Source organism: Rhipicephalus microplus, chromosome X (genome assembly GCF_043290135.1).
Source record: "Rhipicephalus microplus isolate Deutch F79 chromosome X, USDA_Rmic, whole genome shotgun sequence".
In the NCBI taxonomy this organism is placed as follows: domain Eukaryota; kingdom Metazoa; phylum Arthropoda; class Arachnida; order Ixodida; family Ixodidae; genus Rhipicephalus; species Rhipicephalus microplus.
Window position 1 is genome coordinate 39585804 of NC_134710.1, and position 22690 is coordinate 39608493.

Genomic DNA, 22690 nt, shown 5'->3' on the forward strand with positions numbered 1-22690 from the left:
TCTCTTCCTGAGATTGAAAATTCAAAGGCGAAACACCATTTTCTCAAAGGTACAATCACTGGAGAAGGAAATGAAATGGCCACTAAGCATTGGTTATTGAAACAATCCCGTTTTAGATGGAGCCCCAATCAAACCTCAGTTTTGTGAACACATCTTCCGAATTGTGCCCGATGCAAACGACTTTTAGGACTTCTACCAGACCAACACATAAAGGCAACCAAAGTTCGCAATGTCATATCATGAAACAACAAAGGTCTTCACTATTTGATGCTGGTGATATCCTGGCCACACAGACCTTTTTGTGAAAGACATGTCTGCAGAATGTGTCAGTCATGCTGCCAGAGCAAACATGTTACAACAGCACCTTACCAAGTAAGTGCTGACCTTAAGGCTAGCATGGGGCACAGCTGGAGCAGGCCTAGGTGCCGATTCACCATCAGAATTAGAAAATGCACACTTCACATTTCCGACTGTTGGTGGAGATTCTGAAATGAAAAGCATTATTACATTCCGTTAGAAGGAAGAGAAGACAAAAGCGAAAGCAAAGCATATTATTAAATTCTGCAATATCTGATGTATCATTTTGCATCAATCAAATTTTAACAAATACAGCAGAAGATCAATGCAGCTTTACCCCATCCTTCTAAATTACCACTTCAGATGAATGGCAGCTAAAATATAATAGGACACTGTAAAGATGTCATGATCATAATTTCTGATAAATTTAGCAAGTTAAATGTGTGGAAAACATAATGTAAATTACATGGCTTTTCCCCCGGAATTAAACAGGCTATTTAAGCAAAACAAAGGCCTTTATTGACATGACATGTAAAATCCACAAATACTGTAGCACAAGGCAACAAAATTATGCTAATATCAATACCAACCCACACTTGCCTTGAAGTTGTTACAAGAGATGAAAGTACTTCCCACATTTGCAGTGGCAAAACAATAATATTTCACAGCATGAATTCACTTGGTATCAAACATAGTGCAAACTATTTGGTGAATCATAACACTCCCACTTGTATATCACAATGGCACCTATTTTCTAAGAACCAATTATCACAAAAAATTAGTTGTTAATAAACAATGCCAAAGAGCTGCTTCGAGATGAAATCAAAGCTGATTATGCCTAACAAAATGACATTTTAAAAAAATATCAATAACTCTTAAGCAGCACTGAAATATGGCCCTACAGCTTGCATACAACTATAGCTTAGAAACACTGGGCATACTAGCACAATCACTTAACTCTTTCACTGCCATTGCCAAGATAATACAGACGATGACACGCACAAGCTCTGCCAATCCAGAGTATGCTCGTTTTGCCTCTCTCGCTGCCACTAGCGAGACTGTTCTTTATAAACAGATAATGCAGGCATTTCAATCCCTCTGCGGAGGGAGAAATATAATGGCTAGTCAAAATGTTGAAAACAGATGGAGTGCATGCTGCCAAATCAGCGTCGGTTGCAATCTCTTTACAAGCGTTTGAACAGTGCAGCCATGGAAAGTCAGCTTCCCACATACATGCGTGCGCTATTTGACATATGAAAACCAGCAGCTCTTGCTGAACTTTAACTCCAAATAAAATAGATGAATAGTGACTCAGCCACTCTGAATTAATGGCTAATTATATGACTTAGATAGCTAGTTGATTGCTTGTAATTTTCTAGTAATCATTAATTTGGTTGTGCAACTTTTTATTTGATCAGATAATCTTCATTAAAAATTTTTACGTGACTTGAAAAGCATCCTACCCCATTGGGAACATAAAAAGTTCACATAACATAAAAAAATATACCAGGGAGAGTGCAGCAGTACATAAAGAAAAGCCCAGCAGTGAAAGGGTTAATGAGCCCACATAATACACATTTAAGAGTGCTCTAAAAAATTCAATGAGATGTTCTAGATCATTGTACAATCATTTTCCCCCACAATAGCACAACATTTACTAAGATATGCATTAAGACTGCAGCTTTCAGTGTCATGCCAAGGAATGTGTGCAAAAATATTTAATGTTCAACCAGGAATGTAAAATAACACAATTTATATTTGACATTCAGACATTGACAATGCAGATAATGTGCTCGAAAAGTTTTCAGAAGCCCATATCTAAAATAAGCACAAAGACATGTTTAAAAGAAAGTAGCCAAACATACAAGTTCGAAACACATGTCCGGGGGTGCTGGGCCTGCCTCTGAAATCACTACCATATTCAAGGCCATGGTACATTAGTTTTACTAATCCTAAAAGACTGCACAGTTTACAAGACAAGGTTTGTGGCAGTTGCAGAAACAGAAATTTTACACAGTATTATTCAGGGGTAAAGCAATGTTATTTTTGACAGCATGAAAATAAAATATTACCTTCAAACGTATTGCATGTAACTGAAAATGCAAAATAAAAATAAAATAAAGCCAGCAAAAGAGGTGGGAGAGAGGGGGAGTGGAGGCTTAGCCATTACACCGCCATTAGAATGTACGAGAATATGCCCATATTTTTGCCCACTCTTAACAACGACCGCAAAACTGCAAACGCAAGTTTTGTGGTTACATGCCATAATAAAATCCACTAATCTATGCAGAAGTAAGAAGTGCTACAAAGATTAGAAATTTATGCAAGTGTGACTCAAGCTCTTCCATGTATTGTGAACTCCTCAAAATGAGTGCAAAGGCAGTTATATCTATACGCCATTTCAAACCGTGTGCAACACTAAAACCATAGGCAACATTCCGTATCAGCACCTGCATCTGCACAAGAACAGTTTGTTTTACATTAGAATAATAACTTTTAAAAGCTCCCCATCCAGGGCCCAATGCAAATTTTCATTATGCATTAGAAGATGTAAGGCTCCTTCCAAAGGGGGTTTTACCAAAAGAATTTTTCTAACTGATTCATTACTGTAAAAATAATAAAAAAATTGCCCGCAGCTTCCCTCGGGGGAACACTGAGGAGGATGCGGAGCATATAATTGGTTAACGGGGTGTTAAAGTGCGACTTACTTGGGTCGATGGCTAAATTGGTTAACGTGGTTGTGAAATGGGGTGTTAAATTGCGACTTACTTGGGTCGATGGCTAAATTGGTTAACGTGGTTGTATGAGGGGGTGTTAAATGAGTGAACACGTACACACGTATGCGAAAGGGCGGCGCTGGTCGAAGGGACGTCGATCATTGTGTTTGTGGATTCGTTGGAATTCATTTCACCGCGACTTTGGACGTCGACGCGCCGTACAAACCAACCAACGAGCGGCAACTGAGCGAGCGAGCGCCGACCTTGAGTATATATACAGCACGACGGCGCATGCACTGTCAGCTGTTGAATGTTCTCGAAGCGCGACGCCACATGCGCGTCCACTGGAGAATCAGGAGAATTGTAGATGTCGAACGCGGTGTGTAGAGGAGGAAGGGTGCACAGATGGTGGAGGAGTGAAGCGCGCGCGGTGTGTAGAGGAGGAAGGGATGCACAGATGGTGGAAGAGTGGGCGACGGCGCGACGGCGCATGCGCGCGCGTCAGCTGTCGAATGTTCGAGAAGCGGTGCGGACGGCGCGGACGGCGCACTACAAGGCGCGAGTATAAGATGCTTCTGCATCTAAAAGTTAAACTGTGTTGTTACCATGCCTTCAGGAGGCAAGTTTCATTGCAAAGTGGACACACTTTTCCTGTGCCTTGGCTAATGTCTACAAGGAGCAGAAGAAAGTCTCGTGCTTATTTCCTTTTTCACTCCCTCTATATATTTTTTCTGTTTTCCTTTGCAGAGTATGCATTGTGGTCTCTGCAATGGAAATAAGCAGTGCCTCTTACATTAACACAAGCCCATTGCCAAGGCCTTAGCACTCCCTCTCTCTCCAAGTACACCTCCCTCGAAAGGAAAAAATGTGCAGCTTTCTTTTTGTTTTAAATTTAGACCATTTTCACATCGCACAGACACTTCAAAATTTGCAGACGTGATCACCATTGGCTTATGTACGCATTGGGCTGATTTTTTTTTTTTTTTTTTTTTTTTTTTTGCAATGCCCAAACCTTGTGAGAGGCTTTATAAGTGACTTCAACTCACTGATGCTGATTAAGTCAATAGTTGAAAGAGCCGTCAATGAAGGTGCTATTATACAGATGGTCACTTACATTACATCGCCTTACTTTAGTTTAACATGCTGTCTTCCCCATATCTCGTGGACCTTTGTCAATGCTCGGAGGGCTGTCAGTGCTGGTGCTAGCAGGTGAGAGTAGTACACTACCAGGATCCACAAGCAGAAGCCACCTACAGGACAAAGCTAGCATGACACAGTATGCATTGCAAAGCCAACAAGCGTCACCACTTCCAGCTCTTATGCACATGCTATGCGCAGCTCACTCATCACGTACAACTGCATGCTTGTGCATCTCATGATCAGGCAGAACCATCAGAAATGAGCATGACCACGAGTGGGGCAGCCTTGTCTACGTGGCGATGCATGCACAGAAGCTCAGTGCTCTCATGCTTAAAGCTGCCATAAAGGTTGCTGTACATGAGCCACAAAAGAAAGTAAGGGGCAAGCGTTTGCATTAAGCCAGCAGCTGAGAAGCGCAAGCACATTCAGATGCAAGGTACCTGCACAGGTGCCACATACCACAGTATCAGACACACGTCTTCTCCCTTCACTAAATTATGGTACACAAACTTAGCAAAATAGCCGATGTGCTACACAACAGCCTCTACCAAAAGAATTCACCCTTATGGTGACGAGTGGTCTTAGCTAATATTCCCAGGGTTACATATATGCCCACGAAAGTGGATGGGGAATACCTCCTATGCTTTCTTCGGTCTCACTGTCTCAAGGCCTCTAACCGCTAAAAAGGAGTTTATACCATCACTCAACAGGCTAGTACATTTGTGCACGATGAAAGTTCATAAGCTCTTTTTGCCTTGCTTCAAACCTTTCAGACCCAGTGATTCCAATTGCAATCATTAGTTTTGTAGGTCAGTCAGCAACCACCTAGTAAAAAAGAAGGGTTATTCTTCTAGTAGAAATCATATTTACCTATATTCTAAATATGCTGCCAACCTGATACACACAAGTGAGGTCATGTGTGAACAAAAAATTTACAGATGTGGTTGTGCTGTTCCTATTATTCACTGAAGGAGCTTTTTCCACAACGCAGAAGCAGGACAATTACTTCAGCTCTGTATCAAAAATTTGAATTTTAGCATTAGGATAGTATGCCATCCCAGTGAAATAAATTTTAAATAAAAATTAACAAAAAGTAGCAGAAACAAGAAATATTACAAATTACTGATTCACAAACTCATTTGGTCTCTGATTACTATCGATTGAAAAGTATGAGCGCAAATTCCTTTTTTTTTTTTTTTGGTCTATCATGATCATGTGCATCTGAAATTGTAAAAATCAGTTGCTTACACAGAAAACAAATATTTGTTTGCTAAAGGTTACGAAGCAATGCTGGAATATTCAATAGCTTGAACATACGAGTCGCATGCACCGTTAGATTTTCCATCCCCATGCTCTGCCGTACCCCTCTACAAACTGGCTGCCAGCAAAAAGAGTACTCTCGAGCCAAATTAATTTTTTTTTCTTTTGACGTGCCAAAGTTACTAACTTGTCTGAATGCTGCATAATGACTAAGCTACAAAAGATATAAATATATACAAGGGTATCTAGCATGCCACAATATAGAATAGTTTGCTACTCTAATACCAAACAATGTTTTCTTAGTTTTTTTTAATAAACTTTCTTTAATAAACCACGAGACCCACATCTGTACATCAAGCTAATTTGTATGCTACCCAAGACATACTATCCCTTATAAAATTAACTTGTCCCCTACTCTTTGCAGTTTACTGGCTAACAGCTAACACTAAATAATAAGGGCAAATCAGTTCACCAGAACCCCACAAGACATAATAAGGCTGATGAAAGGGAGCAATTTTAGTTACTTGTAGCCTTTTGCTACAAATTAACTGATGTAAATTTTCTAATTACACTAAATAGCAGTGATCCGCAGTGTACTAAACATTCCACAAGTGAATGTGAAGAGACCATGCTAAACCATCCTCACTGTCATTACAGTAAAATGTAAAGCAAGCAAGCAGCACAGCTTGAAATTTAAAAGAAATTTCTGCCCTTGTCCCCGCTCAAGTGCACCTAAACCTACTCTAGCCCAGCTACTTCACAATCAACATGTCGCAAATAGAGCTACCCAATACTAGATATACAGGGTGCCCCGGCTATCTTTGGCCAGAGTTTAAAATATGCCGACACATGCAATGACGATGCGACCACATGCATGTTGCTGATCATTGTCTACAGTGAGTCAGACTATTTTTTGAATTGAATAATTCTTTTGAATTCCAAATAATTCTTTAATTAGGCCAATTAACTAACTTTTAAAGGAACAAAGATGCATTGAAAATTCCATTGAGAAATTTGTAGATTGGTTAGTCAAAATCCGCCAAGACAGTTTTGAACTTGACATCAGCATTAGTGTTTTTCTGCTAACTACACATGCCCGCGAAATACGAAAAAAATGCTACATGACAAACCCACTGGCACGCCTATGTGCGCCACAATTCTGGTGCTCCCTGCATTCCTCATACAAATGATATGCTTCCCTCCCACCGGTTCATTAATAGCAATAAGCAGTTACAGCGGTTATATAACCGATAGCAAAACATGCTCATAGCAAAGCCACCACCATTGTAGCAGCCTCATCGAGATAGCACAATCAGGCAAATGCTATGGTCATTCCTACGTGGAACATTAGGGATCCTTCATATGGACGGCAAAATAAAAAGTGCTTTAACTACATTGGAGGCAGGGAACCTTCACATCTACAGTGAGAGCACAAGTAGTGTATACTACAGTGTGAAACCAATTAATGATAAAAAGGCTTAACTAGGCCAATTTTACAATATATCTGAAACATCTGACTCCTCTAGAAATAAACACAGACAAGGCACACTGTTCTCAAATGCTAACACAAAGAAAATAACAAAATGTGAAATCCTCAGGCTTTGAAGAACAGTACAAGCGAAACAGCAAACCCATTCACGAGCAAGATATTTCGAAACCCTAAGGTACAACTGTTATTTCATATTAAGAAAGATTATTGCTGCATGTAAACTAATAAATCATCGAGAAAATACATTTGCAGAATTCACAATAGCAAGCTAATATTGTATTGTGGCATGACTATGATTAATAAATAGTATGATTACACAGAAACAACTGATTATATACACACACACACACTATATGTATATATAATATGGTGAGCCAACAATAAAAAGGCAAATCACAGAAACAGCAAATAAGTCCAAGCAGCACTGTAATTCATTCCAAAATACAAATGTAAAAAAGACACTGAACAAAAAGTGCTGAACCAAGATTTTTTTTTAAGTTCAACAAACTTAGTCGACTCAAATATAGTCACCTGTAAAACACTACTTTTATGCACCCTAAATTTAGTAAATTTTAGGATAAAAAATACAGGGCAACTTTTAAACACATGCTTTCAGAGAAAAAACATAAAAACATGTCGAAAACTAAGATTTTTCACCAGTTTGTTCTGTTGGTTCCCCTAAAATATGGCATATAAAAGCTACTCCACCGTGCCAACTTGTGCTATACCAGACCTCTCAAATGTTTTACGAGCCTATAACCTTGAGAGAAGGTGTCATACTTACATGGGCCAAAGGCGTGCAATGGCTCCATCTATGGGGCCATTAGAGGCATTTTATAAGAGACTATCTGGCTAGCTTTTCAATGGAGACCTCAGGAAACTCCTCTTGCTTTGCAAGCAGTTTCACTCCAACTGCATTTCCTTCGTTGAGGTAAATACAGATACCTCAGGTACCTCTCTAAATATCAACAATTTGTTTGTCCCCAATAGTTGCAAAGCAGCTTCCTTAATCATTTTCCCACAAAGTGCCTACGGACTATGTTCATATTTACCAGTTAGGTTATACCTCCCAACTAAATAACTACTGCTGCTGTTGCCATTTACCTGAAACAAGCTAAATTCCAAATATCATATTTAGCATTCACCAAAGAATCGGTATACACGGCTCCATGAAGCTCTTCAATAGACTGCACATATAACTGTCATATTAAGCAGTGTTCGGAGATTCTAAAGCAGCTCTCACATGATGACACTGCACAGGAAGAGTTGATTTGTAAATGATATAATAAATCATAAGCAGGTCAATTTTTCTGCCACTTCGCCAAAGCTGTCTACAGAGCAACACACAAACAAATAGGGAGGCTTGTAGTAACCGAGGACGCTCACATTGGCCTATGAAATGTGTTCTCCACATTGCACGGTGAAAATGTTGAAAAATTACACACTACCTTGACAGACCCACGCACAAAATAAGAAGAGGTCGGCAGTGGCTAAAAGCCTCACGTATAAACTACTGTGTGCATTCCTTTCATTGCCTTGCATGATTCCATTCGCAGAGCTGACTGCTACTCATGCATGGAAAAGGGAAAAAAGATGCACTTAAGCAAATATTACAGCAACATTCATTCTCTTTCAACAATGCCTCATTTAAGCTATAAAATTAATGGTTTCAACTGACCCGGGTTAGCCTGGGTGTGGCCGGGATCTTTTAGGTTTGGGATGAGCGAGACAAGAAATCGCAGTGCCATGTTTGAGGGGATCAGCGTGTGGCACTTTATGAATCAGGCAAGGCCGGAAAAAATGGTCTGTGCAGTGCTTCAAGTATTGCCTGTTGTCTAGCAAGTACGTATATGTTAACCACAGGAGCTCTCATCTAAATTTTTTACCTTCGATATGCTCAAATAGGCAGTCTACCAGACTTTTTGAGCATTTATAAAACTGGCTCAGAATAGTTCTCCCATAAGTTCTAGTTCAGGTTCAATTGTAAGATGGCAGCAAAATAACCATTCGACACATGTACATCTGAAAAACAATGCTTAAGTTTCAGATCTCTAGTCGGTTAACTTCAGGTGGTATTCAGTTCAACAGAATGGCTCAATGGAATAATATAGACAGCTTTAACCAATCCATTTTGCAAGCCAGATTTTGAAGCTGGGTGGCAACAGTAACTACAGAGCATATAAAAAAAAGACAGCAGTTATAAGCACAACTACGCATGCAAGGTTCTCCATTCGTGATGAAACACTGGGGTAAGCCAGTCGTTACAAATTTGTCAATAGCATTTACAATGCATTAATAAACATGGCAGTTCGTACGCGATAAATATAAGAATTGAAAATTCGCTCCGGCCTTCCTAAGCAAAAGTCCGTAGAGTTTTCATCTTTGGGACACATGAAAGTAGTATATTTAAAAATCCTTGAGAAAAGCAGCATGTGCTTTGCATGCAGAGTAAAGCGAAACCGTAGCGAAAGGCGGGCTAGTTGGTACAAATTTTAAAGAAGGGATTCACAGCATTCACAAAGGACAAAGAGAGGCAAAGTGCACTATTAATACCTTCTTTTAAAAAAAATGACTCTTTGTCCATATCAGAGCTAACTGCTCCTTAATGATTGATGCTCAAACGATCCTTCACAGGCCGCTGCACGGAGCAAAAGTGCCTCGAGACAATCCAGGATTAGCGGCCTGAAGAGTGTCGCGAGTGGCGCATGCGTGCCTGCAAGTCCCCGATTTCAAGCTGCAGCTTTTGGCGCTCAAGCTCAAGATTTTCCTTCTGAAGCTGTAACTTCTGTGTCTCAACAACCAGCTTCTTCTCTTCAAGCTCCATGCGACGCAGCTCACGCTCCAGCACCAGCTCCTGGAGTTCTTCCAGGCGTCGCCGTTCCCGCCTTGGCGCTGCCGTGGGCCCACTGCTGCCTCCACCAGCTGGGCTCGTAGGGCTTTGGGATGCCATGGCCCCCGTTTCTTGCAGGCTCGGCCGAAAGCCCAGGAACTCTGCCCCTAGCAAGAGGCGCCGGCTGTCAGGTTTCCCTTAAAGCCAGCGCCCCACCACATGCAGCCATAGAATTTCCTGTGCTGACTACATTTTCCTCCTCGCTATTCCAAACAAGCTAGACACTTTTTACAAACACATTCTGACTTCTGAATGCAGTGCATCTACAATGACCTGTGAAATTCCCTGCTAATTTCTTCCCGCCTAATCTGTCTTTTGTTGAAAAGCTAGTGAGAGCTGTCAGAAATGTTATTATACTACTGCATAAGTAGACATTTATTGGTCTATGACATAACCCTCAAACTCACTTGAGCTAGTGGGCCACAGCCACAGAACTTACTTCTTCAAGGGCAGAAACAGTAAAGAAGGTGGAAATGGAGAAAAGCGAGGGAGGGGGAGAGTAAACAAAATGCCAGCTAATGTTGCTAATTAAAAGGCCTTTCCCATATCTTACATTTGAGGGTTATTTCTAAATGACATCTAGCTTAAGGATTGGAGAAACACATCGCAGCAATCTTAAGAATGACCAGTGAAATTTGAGTTAGAGTGCGCCTTTCTGGCGTATAAACTCTATTCTCCTGTTATGTTTTGAAGAAACACTGGTCACATGGTGTGCCTAATGAAAAAACTGTGCCCATTTACCTCTCTATAGTTCACTCAAACCAATTGTTAAATTATAATAGGGAAGAAAATGTAGTACCATTCAGCAAAATTTAAACAAGTCAGAAAAGTTTTTCCTAGTGAAGCACAAAATAACATTAACAGCCAAAGTTTGAAACAAGCTCGCTTAAACACACTGTTGGCTTTACCAGCCAGGTTCCTTACTGCTGCAAGCACCTGTAAATTGCGGGTCGAAAAAGCTCGAATTGCTTACAACTACAATTTTTTTTTTAAATGGGATGAACACAGTTATGTGTAGGATGGGCCACTGGCAATAAGTCCCAAGACACACGCTGCCCACCTGTTTGAGACCCATAATCTACAAAAAAGTGCTGCCCTTTTGACATCACATGTCATAATGCATGAAGTATTGGTGAACTGGCTTTCTCTTCTCAAGGACCATGCCTGCATTAGTGTATTGCCAGTTTATGGCTTCACACTGGCTTATACAAGTCTTTTAAAAAGTTGGTGAGCTTTGCATCTCTTACATCTGGCCTTTACCCTGTTAGGTTTGCAATCGTTCCATAAAATGCAAAACATTTACGACACTAGTGAAGCTCCTTTTCACTAAAAAAAAAAAATCCTTCAATCGTGCTTATAGTACTGCAGCCCTGGAACGAAGCTGGTGGGAAATTTCAACCGAAACAATTCTGCAGTATTACTGAGTGAGCTTTACCTACTTATGCAGCATCTTATTGATGCAACAGAGCCAAGCAGTACCAAAGAGCCAAAACTGAACATAGTTTTAAGTTACCATACTGGAAAGAAACAAGTTGTTGACTACAGTGCATGTCAAGATCTGAACAACTTAAAACATTAAGTAAACGATGTGCCAGGGCTGAAAAGTACTTAACTTAGATTTGTCCAGATAACCTCTACTTATTTGGCAGACTTCAAAATGCCTTCCCATACTTCACTACATTAAAAGTGCGGCTGGAACACAAAGCCTTGTACCTACTGGACAGCAGTGTTTTTGTGTGAAGCCTCAGTCGTTAGCATGGGACAGAAGAATAGAAAACACAAGCACTGAACTCTCTCAAATTTTTGGGATACTGGTTCAAATGCCTGCAGAGGCAGTCATGAAGAGATTTTCTTTTTGTTCTAGCTGTGAAAGTGAAAAAGCTGGAAACACTAACGTGGCATGATGACAGCAAAAATTTCTACTGTGTCATCAGCAAAATGGTGCTGCGTTTTACAAGTGCTGAAAACCAATGCTGCATTTTTGTTGCACCTTTTGAACCACCCTTTTGAGGTGTTATTTTGGGGAATAGTTTCATTCTTTTGGAGAATTTCATTTGGAGAATAGTTTCAGACTGGCAATGAAATGAAGGATCTAGCTGACAGATCAGAAAAAAAAAAGACCACAGTTTTGCCTGAAAGGGTGGCTGATAGCGATAGCAATGTATCATAGTTTTATCAGCCATGTTTAGTGTAAACATTTGCATACTAATTAAATTAATAAGCATGTTGTCTACATGCACAGCAAACACAAACACATCTAACTCTGTGACCCAGAATACAGGCTTTCACAAAGCTTGTGTGAAAAGTAGCAGCAAGAAAATGTACTGAGCAGCTTCCCGCTTCTTTGAGATTGCTCCAGCTGTAGCATTATGCACGCAGAGGTTCATAGATGCAGGCAGAAACAGCCACAAGCCAAATAAGGCTAGCAGCGTCTTCAGTATGCCTCAATCCGAAACCACCCAAATGGCTTACGAGATAGGACATAACGTGTGCACCACAGAGGGCGCAACCCGACTTCGACCTCCAAATGCAGGGTTTACCAAAGAGACGCACGATCCCCCTTCACTGGGCACACTTGATGTCTCTCCCTTCTCTCAATTTCACCCCATACGGTACGGGGTGTGATAGGATTTTACTGCACTTGGACCTTGCACGGATCACCAAAGCAAAGTCAGCTAATTTCCAGTTGGAATGTCCCTACAACTGCTTTTGCATTAATTTGTGCTACACAACTTCACAATAGATTAACCATTTAAATAATTACGCCGATTCCCCATTACAGTTGTCCAGACTGAAGCACTTCAAACGTTCATTGCAAAGCCTACATAGAGCTATGAAATAGCACACAACAATATGTATTGCCATCGCACCCACTGCACATTGTTATGCCACAGACATTTTCCTAGTTCGGGAGCACGTCTCACGAGATCGAGCGTTGTTCCGACGAACTGTCTCCCCCTCCCAGCGCCGCCTTCTGTGCAGAAGAACCGTGCAGTTCCGGGGATAACGTCGCTTCCTCCACCGAACCACCTTGCAGTTCCGGGTATGGCAGAGTCTTCTCCTCCGAGCCCGAGAACTGGTCTGAGAGAATGGACCACAGACATTGTTTAAGGCCGTGCCGGCCCCATGTTTGGGAGGATTCGCCCCAGCCGACTTTGTCGTGCTGGCCAGCTCTGTACAAACGACAACCTGCTACAGTAAACGCTCCTTCTTGTTGCTGTTTTCAAAACGGATTGCCTCCCTGTTTCGCCTTCGGGCAAAGGCTTCAGCGAAGTCCGCTCGACTGCTCGCCACTCTTCGCCACTGCTACCATCGCGACACAGCAAATTCCTAACAGTGGTTGGCAGCTACGGGATACGATATCCTACGTTTGGCAAGTCTGATCGGATCTCTGAGCACGAGGACGACCGCCGTGATAGCGTTTGGCTACGCTGTGATGTGCTTGGCTACGCTGTGATACGTTTGGCTACGCTGTGATCGGACCCCTGGAAGCCCGAGCACGACCGACCTGATATTAGCGTTTGAATACGCTGGGATACGCTACCGCTGTTCTCATCGTTCGGCAAGCTGGGACAAGCTACCCCGGATCTCAACATTGGCAAGTTGGACCGGATCCGTGCAGACCTGACGGCACCCACGGCACTGTTCGAAGGCAGCCACAAGTTCAGCCATCGTCGGCTACTTTGATTTGGTGAGTGTCCAACGTTTACTGTTCATTTCGCCAGACCTCTCTAGCACAGGCAGATGTTAGGAGAGCGTTTTGTGTTTTGTTGGTTGTAATTTATTATTCACGTGCTCTAAAATAAGAGATTAGTTTTAGAATAAGGTGATTATCAGCAGTAGATCATCACGAGAAACGAGATCGTGATGGAGCAGTAGTACCTTGTGGAGGACCTCCTCAAAATTTGTGGAGCCATGGGAATTTCCACCGGGTCCGCTAAAACAAGGGAAGCGATTCTCGAAGTGAAGCGGGCAGAGAATGTGACTGTTGAGGAAGCTGACGAGTTTTTGGAGCTTGTTTTTGAGAAAAGCCGAGAAGAGCTCGAAGCTCAGAGGCATGAACAATGGAAGGCTGAAGAGAGCAGAAAAAGGAAAGAGCATGCTCTTAGAATGAAAGAGCTTGATCATAAAATTGAAGCGATTAAGTGGCAGCGAGCACAATACCGACTCGAACTCTTCAGAATGGACGAGAACATCGTGTCTTTTCTCGTTAGCTTTGAAGAGGTCTGCGACGATGTTGGTGTTGGGCGAGACTTGTGGTCGGAAAAGCTTGCCACGTTGCTTCCGCGCAAAATAGCAAGCGTTTTGGAGCGCTTATCCGCCGAGGAAGCGCATGACTTTGATAGGGTTAAATACGCTTTGTTCCGCCACTTTGCTGCTATTAGTGCTGCCAACTGCGAAAGTCGAGCATACAAGTACAGCACTGAAGCGCGCAGCAAAGCGCTAGAAATTGAGGCCCATCGCAAAGCACAAGCCACCGCAGTGCGCCAGAGAGAGCGTGACGCCGAGGTGCATCGCGAGCAGTTAGGGGCCGAGGCCCATCGCATAGCTAAGGATGCCGAGGTGCATCATAAAGCACTGGAGATGAAGCCACTTTGCAGCGCGGATTATCAAGATGAATCGCGTGGAAAAGAGCTTGACGAGTCGCGTTGCAGGGCGCTAGAGGTTGACGCCTGTGGACAAAAGCTTGAGCAGGTTGCGCGACATAAAGCGCTACAAAATAAAGCTCGTGAAAGAGAGCCTCAGGCCGACTTCGAAGGCCAGAGAACAAGGGCTATCCACGACAGCAATAGACCCCCTCCGATCGAAAGCTCTGTAAGCGCGTTTCTTAGCCTTGAAGTCATCGGGACTACCGTTCTGTCACAGGCAAAGACAGCTCGCGACGGGCTCGAGGAAATGCTCGCTAACAAATTGGGAACTTAGACTTCGCACAAAGAATGCAGCTCACTTGTGGAGAAGTGTGTCGAGGCTGCCAGTATTGGGAGAAGTTCCGACAGAAAGAGGCGCCGGCATAAGCGTAGCGCGGTAAAGACGACTGATGCCAAACACGCTAAAGCCGCCGTTAAATGCTGTGACGTATTCATTCGAGGAGCCGGGTTTAGGGCTAGGCATAGGATCGCGAAAAGGTCCTCTATGAAACGTTTGAAGTGCAGATTGCCGCGGAGATCGAGATTAGGCGAGAAGTGCGTCAAGAAAAAGCGAATTTCAGGAAAATTTGGACACCGAGATCATCACCTGGTCTCATATTTTTCTCTGCCGCATAGAGGCAACCAGGAAGGGAAGCGTAGCTTACGCCTGAGCCGTAACACAGGCCGTTGTTCCCCGCCGTGGCAAAATGGTCACGGATCAAACGGGCGGGATAAAGGACGCAGGACAGATGCCCCCTTGTTCGAGTTAAGCGGCTGTACGTCGAAAGTTGGGGCTACCGAGTTTGGCAAACAGCTTTGTTCGTTGTGCCTTTGTCAAGACCGGATCCCACGAAAGCTATTGCGAGACTCCCCAGAGTTCGTCTGAGAGGGCCCCCCCGTCTTGCCGTTGCTAAGAATGAATATTGTAATTAGCTTTGAAAATAACTTTTCTAGTTTTGTCGTCAGCCGTTGAACAAGGAATGCGTCGGAATGTTTACAAGTTTTACTTTCCTTCTCATCGAAAAAGCTGACATTGATTTGTTTGTTTGATTATTTTATTTCCATAATATTTCGAAAGGTAACAGTCAGTGTGTTTTATTTTAACAGAGAAGGCATAGTAAAAGCCCCTGTTCAAGATACCTTCTGTGTTTAGCATTATGTGTTATTATGCACGTCAGTGTAGGTTAACTTTTAACTTTGTTTTGTATAACGCACGAGAGTTTGATTTTCATGCTTACTTTCTTACTTTTCAAGCATGTTTCCTCTTGTTTTGATGATAATTGGCCGAGCCCATTGAAGTGAGGGCTTGTAGGAGGACGAACTTTGTCAAGTTTGACAATGTTATGCTTGCAGGCGACGCAAATGTGCGTGATTCGGGAGTTCTTGGTATTCTAAATTGTAGATTCGTGGCCAAATTGGGTTAACCTTAGCACCTTCGATCGTCCCCAATCTGCCCGGGTCACAATCAAGAATCGCTCACGAAAAAAAAAATTGTTTGGTTTAGCAGTGTCATGCACTGTAAAGGAGTGTCAGCATTGTGTATTCCTCCCGAGATTCGTTGCTCGTGATGCTATTTATTAGCTCAGCGTAATCTCGAGGAAGCATTTGGTGTCTGCTGGTCTGGCGATTTGATCAGCATTTGGACGGTGCTTGCTTTGGCCAGAGTGGTTCGGCTTTGTGTTTGAATCCGTCATTCCAGTGAACCTCTGCATGCCTATGAAAGTCTCAACGGGCGGAGAGAGCGAAACAGCTACGGACGGTCAACCAGCATCCCTCCTTCCGAGCCGCGCTGACGGCTCAAAACTACGGATGCATTGTCTGGCGGCGGGGGTGCTGTTATGCCACAGACATTTTCCTAGTTCAGGAGCACGTCTCACAAGATCGAGCGCTGTTCCGACGAACTGTCTCCCCCTTCCAGTGCCACCTTCCGTGCAGAAGAATCGCGCAGTTCCGATGATAACGTCGCTTCCTCCACCGAACCACCTTGCAGTTCCAGGTATGGCTGCGTCTTCTCTTCCGAGCCCGAGAACTGGTCTGAGAGAATGGACCACAGACGCTATTTAAGGCCGTGCCAGCCCCATGTTTGGGAGGATTCGCCTCAGCCGACTTTGTCGTGCTGGCCGGCTCTGTACAAACGACAACCTGCTCCAGTAAACGCTCCTTCTTGTTGCTGTTTTCAAAACGGATTGCCTCCCTGCTTCGCCTTCGGGCAAAGGCTTCAGCGAAGTCCGCTCGACTGCTCGCCACTCTTCGCCACTGCTACCATCGCGACACAGCAAATTCCTAACAACATACACCCAAGCCTCACTATAACAAAGTTGCATCTTACAAAAAAAAAAATAACTTCCTTATATGTAAAAATATGTTATAAAGGTTCTTTCTAACACTATATTGCAAGACTATTCATTTCCTTCATTATAAGCAATATTTTGTTATATCCATGTTCGTTCTTTTGAGGTCTGAGTGTACATGCAACAGATCCACTCTCCCAAGTCTTAAAGAAAATCCACACACTGACCCCCGAATGCAGAGATGTTACTTGGCTCGCGCCTTCGACTTGACTTGAGTAAGTCGATGTGAAGCAAGCAGCGGACTTGAAAACACCCAAGTCAGCCTTCGCGCTTCATAGATGCTCAGGCTGTCTTGCTTGGTCAAGTCAAGAACGAGCTTCAAAGCAGAAACACGCTGCTCGCCTGCTAACGAGGTTAATAATAAAGTTGTTCGCATAAGGCACGTGTTGTAGCAAAAAAAAGAACATACCCTTGAAAATAACTATAAAAACGACGTGCCACAACATATTTTTGCCATTTTATGGCTAACGAGTGGCACGAGGTGCCTGCCGCCACAGCGATGCACAGTGTTGTTTCTGTAAAGCGTACGTTGCCCGCGGGTTTTAGTGGCCACCCAAATGCGGCGCGTTTATCCATGCTTGCTTGTTTGAGGTAAAACGAGTATGGCGTTGAGTTTTTTTGACGTTATATTTTTTTTTCAATCGAACGCCACGGCGTGTATTTGTGTTGACCTGGCTCACGAAGTAACGAGATTTTCACTGTATTCGGCTTTCTAATCGCCGGTGGACATGCTTGTAGCGGGATAGGTCGCAGTTCTATATGGAAAAAAAATAAAACAAGTTCTGGGAAAAAAAGTGATTCATATCCCTTTGTTGAGCTTGGTAAACAACAGAAAAAGCGGGGGTCAGGACATTGCCCTCAGCAGAATTTTGTTTCGCGGGGTGCAGCAATGTTTCGCTGCATGATGCTGAAGGGACCAGTGATCAATAAACCCGCGATAGGGGTACCTCTTTTTTGTGTGTGTGTGGAATTTTTCATATCGTTGTGCTGAGAGCGATGCCTTTCTGAGCGAGAAACAGTGCCCTAGACGGGACGAAAGGATAGACGAGGCACAGACACAGCGCCGAGTCAAGTTTGTACCGAAGAAGACGGAAAATGTGTTTTAGAAAAACAGAAACAGACTTTGCTGTTACAGAACACTTCGGCGGCGGCATCACCAGGGCTATTTATACGCACATGTCTGTAGTCGACACAACCTGTAACGCCAGGAAACTCAGCCACTTCATATAAGTCCCACGTAACTATAGGAAGTGCCACCGGCTACGGAAAGCGCACCAGCATTGCGTACAGGTGCTCTGCGATGAGTAGCGTAACTTTTCCGACTGCACGGCACACTGTCTACGGAATGCGGACTAGATCCCTGTTGACTGTTTAGAATGTGCCAGCGCCGTAAAACCTGAGAGCCATCAATAGCTGTAACACTGGAGGCACAGGCTGTCATCGGTTGTCCTTCCTTTCACGGAGCGGCAACATAGACAGCAGCTGCCGCACGACGTTCTTCGTGAATCTGTACTGAGCGTGGAATTGTTGCTCGTCGTACAACTCCATCGGATTTCCTCGGCCACGTAAAGCGGGTCAAGGAATCTTCGGCAGGCAGTGCGCCTTAGAAAATGTTACGCTTATGGCGAGGCAAGCAAACACAAAAGCGGCCACCCTCCGGGTGACGTCCATTCGAGAGGTGGCCATGTTGGAATAAAGCATGAAGTCGTTTTCAAGCTAGCTTCACAGCTGACTTGAAACTTGACCTGACTTTGACCGAGCCAAGTCACCTTCAAGTCATCTGCAAGTTCGAGAACGATTTATGGCGACCGGCAAGACTGTCTTGAGTCAAGAACAAGTCAAGTACGAGTGAAGTAACTCTCTACATACGGAGGTAATGCACGCACATGTTGCATGCGCATTCAATTTCATTATTATAATACAGACTTTCTATAAAAAATCACTGACTTATCTTGCAAAATGGATTAATATACATGATTGATAAGTGAACAGGTATCCAGTTACTAATTCAGTTGATTCCTTACGCACGATTCTTGCACTAATAAAATCTGTGGGATAACACAACAGGCAACTGGTTTCAAATCTTAACCTGTTGTGACCTTGACACTATGTTTCTCCCCATTTCTCGATTCCAATCAAAGAAAAGTGGGTTGTTGTACTGCTAAAATATTTATTCATAGTATACCAACACAACTAAATCAAATGAAATCCCACCACAAAATATTTAACATAATATACATGACTGCCTTGTTTCATAGACATGACAATTTAACTGACTAGTCAAATTGCACCAATCAAGGAAACTCTTGAGAGATGCATGGCAGATAGGTCCGAATCATTTACCAACTTAACATGCAGCCAAAGTTGAGCGCAGGCACACTGTTCTTATTTGAATGCAGCTTCCTGAACATGTCTCACAATTACATTGGTACTACTCAGCATCAAAGAAATAAACCAGCTCACACATACAGCCAGCATTACTCTTAGCCGATAGCCCAACAAAATCTTAAAGGATCCACCATGAAGGCAGCCCGAGAACAATGGTCACGTGGTCACACCCTTACTGACATCACCTTTCAGAGCATGCATTCTAACACAGAAAATTTTTGTGATGTTAGTCTGGCTTAGTCAAAATTTTGGAATTGTTACCTGAGAAACAGAGCAGTTATTTCACCTTCTGCAGCTGTTTTATTTGAACCTGCACAAAAACCTGCACCACCTGGTTTTCTTTGCATTTTTTTCCTATACATTGTTACATTTGTTTTGCAGCTTTTGTAATCACTTGTTCAGTCTAGTTGCCCACATTAGCTGGTGGCACAAATTTCTCTCAACTGTTGTGCCAGTGATAAGAGCCATTAAATGTAACATTATCTGGCATTCTTGTGCTTTAATGTGGCCTTGCAAGCTAGGAGTGCCCCGACTCTTATCCTAACCAGAAAACTTTGACCCGAAATTGCTGCACTCTCTAGTGAAAGTATTTCCTAGTGTTGGCCCTTCCACTCCCTGATAAGGAGCACTACAGAGGTCACATCTCAAAAACTCCACTTGTCACATCGACAGTGCCCGATTCAAACAGCTGCACCTTTCCTCTTTAGGCAAAGTGCCTGAAGAGAAAGGCTGATGAACTCACTTGAGTGTTAAGTGCAAGCAATGTAAACAATGCTGCAAGAAATAAGCGTGTGCTAAAGGAGCCCTGAAACACTTCAAGTAACCATGGGATAAATTCACTTGAACTTATTGCCTCGCGAATTCAACGCCGCAAACATTCTAAGGATCCGTCCAGTGCGAGTGGAGTTACAAAGATTTGTCGCATGCTGCAATTGCATTCTCTCTACTTTCACCCCGATGAAAGCACTAGAAGCTAAGCAGGTAGGGATGACAGGGGCAAAGAAAATACGTCATGTGGGCCTGGTGACCTTATGCACTTTTCTAGTTTTTTTTCTTAAAATATGCAACTTTTTCTGTATGCTCGCACGCACACGCGTGGACAAGTCGCAGCCTCCCGTGGCAATCTAACGCCCGCGCGAACCATGTTCAAATAAACCAATGCTTGATCGATGGCTTTCTACGAGTGATTTTTTAGGGTCTTCTGTCATTTGTCGAGAGAAAAGACAGCAATTTTTAGCTGACTAATAATTTATTGTGAATTCCAAGCCGTGTGCTGTGCTACATTATTTGGCTCGCCTATTATCGAGAGCCTCTACTTGATCTGAAAGAAATATAACCATGTTCCCACGAACACCGCACTTCCAGCAAATACTGACGGTGGTAGGACACCTTCAAAAGTCATTTTTTTTTCTGCGAAATAAATTTTTAGGGTTTTGTTTTTCTTGCACGCCCAAACATTCACATACATGTTGCAACAAAAATTATCCTCCTAGCGTCATTAGTTTGCCAGTTACAGTAAGTTTTCTATACCCTATGCTCCTATAGCAAAACCGAAACCACATTTACAACTGTGGTTTCGGTTTCGTAAAATAGCTTTCAAAAGCATGTGTTGTTTCGTCTACATTAATGCTATTCAAAATACTTTATGCATTTTATTGTGACTGTTATATAGGATGATGTCATTAAATACAACTTTGTGTTTAAAAGTCTTCGTTAATCTCTAACAACAGCCACAAGGGGGACGCACGATGCTCGTCGGAATTTTTGTTGTTTGCCTTGGTCAGGCTACGTCAGGCTTCGTTCTGCAGTTGTTCCACGTGTCAACGCTACCAGGACTGTATCCTTAGGCCACCTGGACCATATTACGACCAGCATGGGGAAGTGCAGAACACAGAAGCGCAAGTGTGCTGGAAATCGCTACACGACGACGAGGCTGCCTACTGACACCGACGGCGGTATTTCGGCTACCGCAAAGAAGCTTGGGGACATAAGCAAGGCGTACCAGGCTCCACTAGAGAATTCTGCGCTCCAAGGGAACAGAATAATGGACATTGGTATTCTTTCTTCAGTGTTTTCATCGCTGGCATGTTCCGAATGCATGAACACAACACTGAAGCTCGAGGAACGCTCTCACCAAGGGATATGCTCGGCTTGTCCGGTCGTGTGTACCAACTGTGGATTCAAGCGCCCATTTCTTACGTCGAGAAAGGTGGGTCGTACCAATGAGAACAATTTACGTCTGGTTTACACGATGTGCCAGTTAGGAAAAGGGCACGCTGGGGCGAAAACTTTTTCCAAAGTGATGAACATGCCTGCTCCTCCATGTCACTCCGCCTTCCGTCATTAGTTTGCCAGTTACAGTAAGTTTTCTATACCCTATGCTCCTATAGCAAAACCGAAACCACATTTACAACTGTGGTTTCGGTTTCGTAAAATAGCTTTCAAAAGCATGTGTTGTTTCGTCTACATTAATGCTATTCAAAATACTTTATGCATTTTATTGTGACTGTTATATAGGATGATGTCATTAAATACAACTTTGTGTTTAAAAGTCTTCGTTAATCTCTAACAACAGCCACAAGGGGGACGCACGATGCTCGTCGGAATTTTTGTTGTTTGCCTTGGTCAGGCTACGTCAGGCTTCGTTCTGCAGTTGTTCCACGTGTCAACGCTACCAGGACTGTATCCTTAGGCCACCTGGACCATATTACGACCAGCATGGGGAAGTGCAGAACACAGAAGCGCAAGTGTGCTGGAAATCGCTACACGACGACGAGGCTGCCTACTGACACCGACGGCGGTATTTCGGCTACCGCAAAGAAGCTTGGGGACATAAGCAAGGCGTACCAGGCTCCACTAGAGAATTCTGCGCTCCAAGGGAACAGAATAATGGACATTGGTATTCTTTCTTCAGTGTTTTCATCGCTGGCATGTTCCGAATGCATGAACACAACACTGAAGCTCGAGGAACGCTCTCACCAAGGGATATGCTCGGCTTGTCCGGTCGTGTGTACCAACTGTGGATTCAAGCGCCCATTTCTTACGTCGAGAAAGGTGGGTCGTACCAATGAGAACAATTTACGTCTGGTTTACACGATGTGCCAGTTAGGAAAAGGGCACGCTGGGGCGAAAACTTTTTCCAAAGTGATGAACATGCCTGCTCCTCCACGTCACTCCGCCTACGACAAATTGTCATCTCGGCTTTCTGCAGCGGCAGAAGTGGCGTCGTAGTCGATGACTGATGCTGCTGTGGAAGTTCCATCGTGTTGTGGGGAGTGCCAAGTGTGGTGTTTCAGGTGATGGAACGTGGCAGAAGCGTAGCCATTCATCTTTGAATGGTTGTGTGTCTGTGATTTCTGTTGACACGGGAAAGGTTATTGATGTTGAGGCCCTTTCTAGTTCGTGTAAGTCTTGTAATACCAAAAGCAACTTGAGGCAAGATAGTGCTTCGTACCAGGAATGGAAAGCAAACCACACTTCCTGTCAAGCAAACCATGAAGGAAGTGCTGGCAGTATGGAGACGGTTGGTC

General features: G+C 43.4%; 2 protein-coding genes across 5 annotated transcripts in view; one reads left to right on the forward strand and one right to left on the reverse strand.

Annotated features, from left to right (window-relative positions):
* The window catches only part of LOC142775009 (uncharacterized), an 83214-nt gene extending 72414 nt beyond the window's left edge, over positions 1-10800 (forward strand). For both annotated transcript variants that reach the window (XM_075876267.1, XM_075876266.1), the window contains one exon: positions 9538-10800. In XM_075876267.1, coding sequence (XP_075732382.1) covers positions 9538-9581 — 44 coding nt within the window. In that variant the 3' untranslated portion in view covers positions 9582-10800. The remainder of the gene's footprint in view (positions 1-9537) is intronic.
* The window catches only part of Rcd5 (microspherule protein Rcd5), an 88732-nt gene that overhangs the window by 48570 nt on the left and 17472 nt on the right, over positions 1-22690 (reverse strand). For 2 of the 3 annotated variants that reach the window (XM_075876264.1, XM_037426829.2), the window contains exon 3: positions 370-485. In XM_075876264.1, coding sequence (XP_075732379.1) covers positions 370-485 — 116 coding nt within the window. The remainder of the gene's footprint in view (positions 1-369; positions 486-22690) is intronic. The other variant, XM_037426830.2, reaches the window with a different exon arrangement.